Below are 11,346 nucleotides of genomic sequence, written 5' to 3' on the forward strand. Positions count from 1 at the left end.
AAGGTTGAGGGAGAAAGACAAGAGTAGAGTTGAGGCGGTAGATAGAGAAGAGATAGAGAATGCATTAGGCTGAGTGTGTGGTAGACAAGTGTACCAGAGGGAGGACAGGGCATTTGTGGTTGGTGCACTTGTGTGTGACGTCAGTGGCTTGTTGGATTGAGGTGCTGTGTCCTGCTGATTTTAATCCTAAGGAACAGAGAGCAAGTGCATGTACAAACCCTTTGAGGAAAGAGAGAAAGTGACAAGGGAAGGAAGGATACTTAACAATTCATCAAGGGAGACAAGAGGAGCCAATTTATTTGAGGGACAGAAAAAGGGAAAAATCCAGCACTTTAGTTTTGCTTTTCTGTCTCATGTCTGCTTTCCCTCTTTACCCTTTCCCTTGTTTGTCCTAAAGGTATTTACTCATAATCGTAACGTGTGTCCTGTCTAAGCATGCCAACAAACGGAATTAACAGGGCCCTGAAGCTGCAGTTTGGCCTCATCAACTATGAAAACCGCTACCTGACGGCTGAGGCCTTTGGCTTCAAGGTGAATGCGTCAGGCACCAGCATGAAGAAGAAACAGATCTGGACCTTGGAGCAGGATGAGCAAGATGGCCAGGTAGTGTTCCTCCGCAGCCACCTGGGACGCTACCTGGCCTCTGACAAAGATGGGAAGATCACATGTGGAGCAGAGAGGCCTGACCCTGACTGCCATTTCCTTATTGTAGCCCAGTCTGATGGTCGCTGGGCACTGCAATCAGAAACTTACATGCGTTACTTTGGAGGTTCAGCTGACTACCTGTCCTGTTTTTCCCAGGTTATTGGGGAACAAGAGCTGTGGGCTGTCCACTTGGCTTTACACCCTCAGGCCAGCCTGCTTAGTGTGGCACGTAAGCGCTATGCCCATCTCTCTGCTTCAGATGGAGAGATCTCAGTAGACAGCAACATTCCCTGGGGAGTGGATTCCCTGGTCACACTGGTATACCTTGATGGCAAGTACAGCCTGAAGACCTGTGACAACCGTTTCCTAAGCAATGACGGCAAACTGGTGAAAGAGAACACTAACACTACTTGTTTCACACTGGAACTGAAATCTGGCAAGTTGACCTTTAAGGACAGTGATGGGAAATATCTGACCCCAGTGGGTCCCACAGGAACGCTGCGCTCTGGCCGATGCTCCAAGCCTGGAAAAGATGAGCTGTTTGATCTGGAGGAGAGTCATCCACAAGTAGTTTTTCAAGCCGCCAATAAAAGATTTGTCTCGGTCAAGCAAGGTACAGTAATCTGAATATATCTTGAGAAAACTGTCCTTTTTGCTTGTGTGCAGGATTTTTTATTAACTACTGACAATATTTGTTTAATATTTTAAAAATGTTATAGTTTCATAGAGAACATTTATTTTAAAAGTAAGAAAGTATTCAACATGAAGCAATATAACGCTAGAAGAAGAAGTAAAGAGTGCAGACAATTTTCTCTCCAAATCTGAGTTTAATCTAAGAGATTTGCAAAGCTATTTGTAAACTGAACCCGGGCAGCAACACAGACTGTCATATTTTGCTGCTTTATTAGTGTAAGTAGTGAGATTAGTCAAGTCAGTTAAGCCTTAGCCTAAGAAGAACATGTGGCTTTGACATATAGAAATATGGTACATTCCAGGGAAGCTATACCACGGCTGGTAGTTGTAGGCATAACACGCAACTATGCAGACTTGAGATCACCTGGATTTTTCTAGTTGAATGTGAATGTGTAACATTTTACATTACCAGCTAATGAGAGGCAGGCCTGCTTATCTTGTCTGGATTCAGAGTGGTTGACAGCTATACTGTAAAGATAATTGTGGTAATGGGCTTTGTCATTTCCACTGTGTGTCCACTGAAGATTACACACTCTGCAAATGACTCCTATGCCCCACGGTTGTCAAGTAACATCAATGCATTTAAGACTTTGGAGGTACTCATTCTTTGCCAACATCGATCAGGTAAAGGTCTTTAAACTATTTTACTACAATAACACCAATAAGGAGCTACAGTCTCACATTAATGGACATTTTAGTTACAAGGTTTTTCTTTCCTTTATGATGTGATCTTCTTTCATACACAATAATGCAATTAAATAATGCCGGAGGACTGGAGAGCGAATTGTGTTTTACCATAGCATTTTTTTTTTACCAAAGCTTTAAATTTTAATATAGACAACTAACACTTCTGACAAATGTTGAAGGGCATATTTACAATTATAGTTGTAAAGTAACTTCATGGTGCACATCTAAAAGTAGAATATATAAAATAATTTATACATTACTCATCATTAGCCTTATGCACAATTGAAATCTGCATAGAAAATGTCCCTTTATTTCAACAACCTGGCAACCCATCTTCATAATATAGTGCAAAAAAATTAATTTGTAACTGCAGTGTCTGGCCTTGTGGCAGTTCAATGTTTTTTCAAGGAACAAGGCACTGAAAGCTGCTTAGTGAGCCCTGTGGTGCAGATTTGCATTTCACCACTCAGGGAATGACAGCAAGCAAACGAACAGGGAGGGTGGAGGGGTGACTGTCGAGGATTAGGGTTGTAACAGGCTTAAGAGAAAGGTTGAAGGATATTACTGTGGCATCTATGTTGAACTACAACATGCATCTAAGTGCGTCTGTGTATTCTACACCACCTTCCTCACTCTACCAAACATACTGAATGGATTAAGACTATAGTGACAAATTGACTCCAAGTGAACTCTCTGCCCAGTCAGGTTAAGAGAACATGGCCCAATTTTTAGCAAATTCTAGATGTTACTCCGAATTGTTTTTAGCTTTGCTAGAACAGTTTCATTTGAATGCAAGGAGACCACAAGCTAATCACATGAAAGAGAAAAGGTTCACAATCTGAGGTGGGGGAGCAGCAAACTAGAAAGCGGATTTAAAGATATTTATTTGTTTTTTTTTCCTTTACCAAAAACATGTAAGATGTAAATAAATTCCAATCATGACATGTAAGACATGTAAAATCATGACTAAATAAGGATAAAGAAGCATTTAATGAGTCACTGTAGCACACTGTATTAGGTGGTGCAACAAAAGAAGAGCCATTGATGCAATTAAATGTGCGATCACTATTCTGCACAAAATCTCCTGAGCATTGCCTGAGAGAGTAAAAAGCATCTAAGAGGATGCAACGTTTTAATCCTTAAAGGATGCCTTCACTGATTGTGAACTTGCTTCTTTTGGTTCCAGTTTGGGTAGCACACGTACATAAATCAACTTGCCTATATCTAAATATCTCTATACTTCTAGCCGATAAATGTCTCCAGATGACATCACTTGAAAGGAACCTGCAGTTCAGATTATGTTATCTCATTGCTCTTACTATGGAGTTTGTAATCATGGGCAATCTGCTTTTCCAGAGCTCCTCCCAATGACATTATATGATCTCGTGATGAATGATGAAAAACTCCTCTGGGTGATGTTATCTGGAGGAGATGTAGTAGAGGAATATTTTAATATAGTGACGTCAGAGGTAGGTTTAAAAGCATTGATGCACATTTACACCCAAAGCTTAAGCCATCCAGAGCAAGTTTAAAATCGGTGAAGTCGCCCTTTAATTTCCTCTGAACAACGGTGCAATTAGAAAGGCTATCTTCTCTTATTACCAGGGGTGAGTATTTCAGCAAATCAGGATGCGGAAACAGACATGGAGACCTTTCAGATGGAGATTGACAAGGAAAGCAAAAAGTCTATGTTCAGGACGAATGGTGGATCCTACTGGACTCTGGTGACTCATGGAGAGATCCAGTCCACTGCCACAGAAGTGTAAGTAACACCTAATGTTTTAAAAATAACTGCTGTCTTGCTGTCTTGTGCGTGTTCACATAAATCTAACCTGAACCCCTCCACCTCTGAACCAGAGAGGTCAACACAATGTTTGATATCGAATGGAGAGAACACAGGGTGGCGCTCAAAGCAAGCAATGGAAAGTATGTGTGTACAAAGAAGAACGGGCAGCTCTCAGCGGTCAGCGATACAGTGGGTAAGTGCTTCCATGAAAGCCAAGCTCTGTGTGTGTGTGTGTGTGTGTGTGTGTGTATCGCCTTTGTTGACCCATGCAAAACATCTGACTCCATTTATCCCCCCATGGCAGGTGATGATGAATTATTTTTGATGAAACTCATCAACCGCCCTATGCTGATCCTTCGTGGAGAGAATGGCTTTGTCTGTCACCACAAGAACTCCAACACTCTGGATGCAAACCGTTCTGTCTATGACATTTTCTCATTGATCTTCAATGATGGTGCCTACATTATAAAAAGTCAGTGTTTTAATGAGCGCATCATGCACATTTGAAATCTGCATATACATTTTCAATCAATCTGTGCTCATATATCAGTACTCAAATGTCTCATATGTAATCCACTCTCATTTTACTGCAGGTGTAATTGGAAAGTTTTGGTACATCTCTATCAATGGTCTAGTGTGCTCTGATGGAGAAAAGCCAGAAGACTTTTTCCTTGAGTTCCTGGAACATGGACGCATTGCCATCAAGGGCTCCAATGGCAAGTACCTTCGTGGTGACCAGGGAGGCACACTTATGGGTGACGGCACATCCGTCGATGCATCTTCTCTTTGGGAGTACTGATACCATCAACTGGGTCCTTAGAGAGACCTAAAGATGTGAGTGTAGCAACAGCTTCTATCAGCTCATATGAAGTGAACTGACTGGGAACATGTTCCTGCCTGTTTTTCTACTAGCTGCCCAGTGCCCAATCTAATGTTTGTTTTGTTTTGTTTTTTTAATTGGGAAGAAGTGGACACTTTAATCAGATGATATATACGTTGGTTTTCTTGTAAATGCTAAATGTTTTATCTTTCAAACGACAATGCCTGCATCAAGCAACATCCTGTCTGAAAACGCTGTATGTTATGATATGGAATAAGAAGACCGTACCACTTCTTTCAGACACACTTTGTTCCATACAGGTACAGCGAAAACGACACTGTTCAGTTACTGAACAGATTCAAACTCAGTTTGTTGCAGACCATAAAAAATTCCTGCTTACTCTCTTCATTAAGTATCTTAATGAATGTCAGCAATAGGAATTGTTACTCCGGTTGCTGCTAAATTTCCCAGGCTAAAGATATGAAATACTTCAAAAAGTGTTTCTGTCTATCAAAACTGAAACAAATCTGGCACAGGGCGTGTCAGTCCTAATGCAAAATGAACAAAGACAGATCACTGTAGATGGGATAAGAAAAAAAAAGAGGAATCACATTTATATAGACAACATTAACTTTTTTTGGTGCAGGCGACAAGTCGTCAATGTTAAAATATTTTACCTGACTGTCTTCTGAAAAGAGAATGGCTGGTACAGACGGTAAAATTTCCACTGAAACCAGTAGCAACTAAACTTGATGGCAGTGGTGTAAGAAGTACTCAGATCATTTACCTAAGTAAAAGTATCATAACCACAGTGTAGGAATAGTAAAGTAAGTCCTGCATTCAAAACGTTAATTAAAAATACAAAAGGCAAAGAAAAATTAATACAGTAACAAAAGTAAAAATACTCCTTCTGCAAAATGATTAATTCAAACCAAAGAAGATGATATTACTGGAGTACAATTATTAATGCATTAATGTGTTGCAGCTTTAAACAATAAAGCTGATTTTCACAAACTTATGTTCTAACAATCAAGCATTGAATATAAGGACTCTAATTTTTATTTCTTTGCGTGATTTTTAGAAGCTGTAAATTTCACAATGAGGGTCAATAACTTTTTATATTGTGTTTGTATTATTAATCTGAGTGTGAAATGTGATTAGTAACTTTATAGTTCTGAAATAAATGTAGTGGATTAAAAGTACAATATTAGCTTCTGAAATGTAGTCAAAGTATAAAGTACCAAAAAATGGAAATATTCAGGTTAAATAGAAATGCTTCAGAATTATACTTAAGTATGGTACTTAAGTAAATGTCCTTAGTTACTATACACCACTGGTGGATGGGAGCAAATACACTGTACTCTATTAGGCACATCTGTAATGCAAAATGATGTACAGTACATACAAAAACGACTTATGTGATTATCGCTGGAAACACATAGCAATACAGAATTCAGACATGTACAACTGACATGTACAATTTCTATCATGTACAACTTAATAGAAATGTTATATATCCATATCGGTAACAAGCACAAAACCAAAGGGGAGCACACTGGAAACACTTTATGGACAATACATCGTTTTCAATTTACCAGGTGTGAACTCAGAAAACGCTTCTCTGGTGTTCTGCCTAGAGGCCTTAAACCATACTGCACTATATATCCCTTTATATCATGTTCAGAGTTGGATGGAAAGACTAGAAAATGAGGGAATTTGATAACAGTTTTTATTTTTTTATTTTATTTTTTTGATTAAGTAAAATAACTTAAAATACCACTAAAACATTGACACCCTATAAAATGTGATGCAAAACCTAATGTGTTTACACAAATAGTGCTTGTTGTTCACATGTGAAGCTAAACTCAGATGAGAAGATGCAATGAATTTCATTTGTGAAATGAGTGCTGTGTGTACACACTATGCCCAGTGTTTCAAACCCAGCAATATATCAGCAAACTGCACCTTGAGACAGTTTTAAAGGTGTTGGAAAACATGTTTCACTTTGGACAGAACTGGGCTATCAGCCTATACCCTCTGTCTCCACTCTTTGTGCACAGCTCACTGAAACTGATATGAATCTTCTCATCTAACTCGGGATAAGACAGCAGACAGCTGTATTTCATAAATTGCTGGGGTCCAACCTACCCATTCTAAAATGTGATCAGTAGCCTCTAGTTGGCCCTGAGCCAACAGAGCCTGTTTTATGGGTAACACGTTTATACTTTTATTCAACTCAGTCTCTCACATGACTCACTGAATTGATTACATATTCCTGACGCCAATCAACTCGCTGCAGCCACAAGTTGCCCAGATTTTATGGAACAGATGTTAGTGTGCACTACAAAGAGCAACCTGAACCTGTACACATATATTCTGTAGATTTCTTCATCTGTTGTTTTCCAAGAAGCAATGAAACCAGCAATAGTTTAAGTATAATCTCTAACTCATCGATTTTGTGATGTGTGCAATTTGAAATTGTTAGAGAAACATTTTAGAAACCAAGGTCTAAAAGGCTTGGTCAGCTAGGAATTTTGTATCAGCTCTGTAGAGAGCCTCAAGCCATATTTTAGAATGTATTTAAGACATAGCGTTGTTTCTTGTTTAACTACGTTTGTTTTCTGACAAAATTTTGACAATGCAAAACAATAAAAACTTGAAAAAAAATGTTGGTGGCTTTGGGACTAGAATTGTTTGCCATGCAATGAAAATAAGAGTGACATTTGTTGTTTAACCAACAACCATACAGTTATTACATAGAACTGTTTATTGGAACCCTGCTGAAGCTTAAACTGCTTCACAAGATAAAACTACTTTGTTTAAAATAAAGTGATATTATTGTGACTAAGGCAACATTCATTTATAATGGATGCGGAAGTTGCCTAAATTTGATCTTTTTTTCCCCCTAAAGTGACTGATCTATTTTTTTCATGTATGTGTGGACAAATCAAATCAGATTTCTTTTAAATTAGGTCTAGGACCAATATCATACAGTACGTGCTCTAACATCTGATACATTTCCCATCTCAGTCAGATCGGAATTCATGTGGGTTGTTTTTAGCTCTGTGCGCATGTGAATATTGTCTGTCTACATCAGTAAGTATCTGCATCTCACAATCTGTTAAAAATGAAAACATAAGACCAAGAGCAGAGAAAGAGGCAAACAGAGAGACAAGGAAGTTTCAGATTTGCTGGATATTTATAAAGAAGCTTCTGTTCACACCAAACCGAAAGGAACATATTGTGTTCAAGCAGTGTGAGAGGATTTTGTTGTTATCGTCCACACATGGTTAACATATTAGTTACATGCTCTTATTTGAGCTGGATACATGTCACTTACAAACATGACAGGAAATAATATCACAATCTGTACGATTTAGTAATCAATTCTAAAATGTATCTCTTTGTGTGTTTGTCGAAATTGTCCACCTATATAATGAGGTGGGGCAGCATGTGTTTTTCCAATCGAGAAACCACAGGTCACTGTCAATGTCTAAGTGAGTAGAAACATCAGAAATTCTAATAATGCAAAAGTGCTCTAAGCTAAGTTGAGGTAATCAGTGAATTGACATATTACAAGGGCAAAGAAAACAGTCTTAGTGCGATTGCCTAAATTGCGGTGAGAGCATGAAGCATATGATTTATCCTTTAAGCTTTCACAGCAGTGACAATGGGGAGAAAATGAGGCAGACATGACATTAGATCTGTGAAGTGAGCAATGATAAGAGTTCAGCTTTGCTCAAGTCCACACATAAAACAATCATAAATGCCACTATTTTCATGGTTTTCCATCTCATTGTACCCTCGACTGGTGCATCATTAACTATTTATAAGCTAAGCTCCCAGTAATCACATCACTGTATCAGGTGAAAAAAGATTTTAATTCACATTTTCTTTTCGCAATTTCCTGCAAATTATGATGGCATTTGCGCTGTAAGACAGAATGCACAACACTAGCACCCTGGAACGGACATAGCTAAATAGAATTTCCCCATCATTCCTTTTATTCATTTGTATAATAAATAATTTAGGATTTAATAATATGACACGAAAAATAAAATATAAAAAAATGCAAGCCATATTAGAGAAACCAGTGCCATTAACAACTGATACCGATATTCAATCTGTGCATTTACTCCAGGATCCTACAATAATGCGGTTTCACCAAGAGACATTTCCAATAGCCTGAAGTCCCTTTAATTTTGAGAATTGACCAAATGACTAGTTAGAAAAACTTTAATTTACTTCTGCCTTGTCAACAGAAGAATTCAAACACAATGGTGCCAATTTATTTTTATTTTTTTTTTGTCCTTTCGGCTTATCCCGTGAGTTCAGGGTCGCCACAGGATCGTTGTCCGCCTGTTGATTTGGCACAGTTTTTTACACCGGAAGCCCTTCCTGATGCAACCCTCCCCAATTTCTACTGGGCTTGGACCGGACTAGCCTAAAATACCTAAATGTATGCGTAGCAGCTATGAAGCTGGTAGACTTCAATGTTTTTCACCCAGAACACACACTCCCACCTTCTGCACTCATTCATCCATAAAAGGCAGAGACGATTCTGATCAGTGTTGTATAACTAAGAGGATTTTCTTATACACCTCACTGGGTGGCAGTGTGTACCTACAGCTCCTGCTCTATTAGAGTAATAGTAAATGCTAAGCGGCTGTGCTAATGCCAGACCCCACTGCAATCATGACAAGCACCTGTTAGTGATCCATCACAATGCGGCCAACCTCCTTTAAACAACCCCAAGTCAGTCACTAGCAGAACACAAAAAAAAATGTCCTTGAGAGGAAAACAAACCATGATTTCACAGTGGGTAAAGGAAGTCATTCAGGTTCTTTTTCATTTCAGCTGTATCTTATTAAATCGCACACACAAACTTTGTTCAAGCTCAGCACATTTTGCTGCGACACTTCTGGTTTAATACTTTAATTATACTGGCGAAACGTTTCTTTCAGAATCACAGTTCAATAATACCCTGCTCACTAGCCCCAATCATTACACACAATTCACTGAACTGGGGATGTTTTAACAGATTAACTTCCTTTTAAATGGGACTCAGTCTCTTCTCTTGTTGAAGCATACTGGCTGATCATTGCCTGCTACAAGAATGAGAGTGCCAAAATCTGCAAACAAAGTTGAACTCTCAAAGAAATTGATCGCAATCGGATTTTAGGCAACCAACTTTTCAGACGCAAGTTTTCTTCATCGGTGCACTGTACTGCAGCAACGTCTAAAATCACCTACTGAACAGTCAATGCTGTTCTGAACCAACAAAACTGCAGTAAAATAATTATTTGTGCTAGACTGTCAGATGCATGACATGTATTTTTTTTTCTTTCAGCATATCTGCCAGTGGGGTAATGTCAAACACACAGAGAAATCCATCCATCCATTATCTTTACCCAGTTATCCTGTTTAGGGTCTCTGGAGGCTGGAGCCTATCCAGATCATTTACAAGTAGCTAGTCGATCTCATGGCCATCACAGAGACAGACAGACAACCCTTCACACTCAGAAGCAATTTATACTAACATGCATGTCTTTGGACTGTGGGAGGAAACCAGAGGAAACCCACTCAAGCACTGGGAGAATATGCAAACTCCATGACAGGTAGATTCAAACCAGGGACCTTCTAGCTGTGAGGTGGCAGCGCTAACCACTTCACCGTAGTGCTGCCACACAGAGGTTGAAATCCATCTCTTATTTATTTTCGACTGAAAGTAGACTGCTTGTTTTAAACAGGTGGACACAGACACACTAAGTTTCCATGCAAATCACATTTGGATAAAGTTCACTCAGCTCCTTGCATCAGACATGGAAATCTAGTGACAGGCTCAATAAACAAATACATTCATGACACACATGGGGTAGGTCTACACAAGGGTCAGTGTGAATATGGAACTGGATAGTTATGTGTTTTTAAGTCTGAATATGTGACATTTTCTCAGTGAAAAGGGGTAAAATTCAAAGCACCAGAACCACAACAATCAATAAATCTGGACATTTGTATTCTGCAGCATCCTCAGCACCTGGCTGCAAAACAACATTTTCAAGATCCTGTGATGAGCAAAAGCTAGTTTTACACCACATTATTCACCAAAAAGCCCCATCTTCTACACATCACTGGCCTGTTAAAGACACAATACAATGCAAGGGCTTTGACAGTGAACCTTGAGAGAAAGAATATCATAGCATTTTAAGGAAGGTCCTGAAAAGTGATGGTCCACTGAGATTGCACAACACACTACATATACATATTATTGGATACATAATACATTCATGGGTTTTGTTTTGCAAACTTTCAGCGACAGAGAAAGAAAGACGTTCTGTGCCACAAAACAATCATTATCCATAAGGCTAAACCCATCAAACATTAAAACACAATCTGCAGCAACCAAAATATCACCAGGTAAAAAAGGTGTGTTTTGTTTGCAACACTTTTGTAACTAAATCTGTTTGAGCACTAAACATACAGAAGAATCTAGAAATCATGAATAAACAAAACCCATCAGGGTGACTGACTGAAGCTTGCCCAATGAGAACCTGGCAACCCAGAGACTTTGTGCTAACAACAAAAGGTTCACATAGACTCAGTGACCAAATAACACACAACACAGGAAACTGGTGAGGAGAAAGAGGTGGTTCTGTTATCTCAACTAAGGAGCAATTCAGTTTTGTTCTCTCCCACCTTTTGTCGTTTAGCACAG

General features: G+C 39.0%; 1 protein-coding gene across 2 annotated transcripts; it reads left to right on the forward strand.

Moving 5' to 3' along the window:
- Positions 1–200: 200 nt before the first annotated feature.
- On the forward strand, positions 201–7,267 carry fscn2a (fascin actin-bundling protein 2a, retinal). 2 transcript variants are annotated; one of them, XM_067478482.1, is made up of 5 exons: positions 201–1,258; positions 3,631–3,787; positions 3,883–4,004; positions 4,116–4,283; positions 4,405–7,267. In XM_067478482.1, exons 1-5 carry the CDS (start codon positions 436–438, stop codon positions 4,608–4,610), a joined length of 1,476 nt encoding a protein of 491 aa, XP_067334583.1. In that variant the 5' UTR covers positions 201–435; the 3' UTR covers positions 4,611–7,267. The 2 variants fall into 2 exon arrangements, with proteins under 2 accessions (XP_067334583.1, XP_067334581.1); XM_067478480.1 differs by having other exon boundaries at positions 3,883–4,283.
- The last annotated feature ends 4,079 nt before the right edge of the window (positions 7,268–11,346 follow it).

Source organism: Channa argus, chromosome 15 (genome assembly GCF_033026475.1).
Source record: "Channa argus isolate prfri chromosome 15, Channa argus male v1.0, whole genome shotgun sequence".
Taxonomy (NCBI): domain Eukaryota; kingdom Metazoa; phylum Chordata; class Actinopteri; order Anabantiformes; family Channidae; genus Channa; species Channa argus.

Bases quoted from the DNA above. Each gene is read 5' to 3' on its own strand.
- fscn2a (XM_067478480.1), top strand. From the start codon at position 436: ATGCCAACAAACGGAATTAACAGGGCCCTGAAGCTGCAGTTTGGCCTC. The intron at 3,788-3,882 runs GTAAGTAACACC...CCTCTGAACCAG, and splicing joins CAGTCCACTGCCACAGAAGT to AGAGGTCAACACAATGTTTG. The intron at 4,284-4,404 runs GTCAGTGTTTTA...ATTTTACTGCAG, and splicing joins TGGTGCCTACATTATAAAAA to GTGTAATTGGAAAGTTTTGG.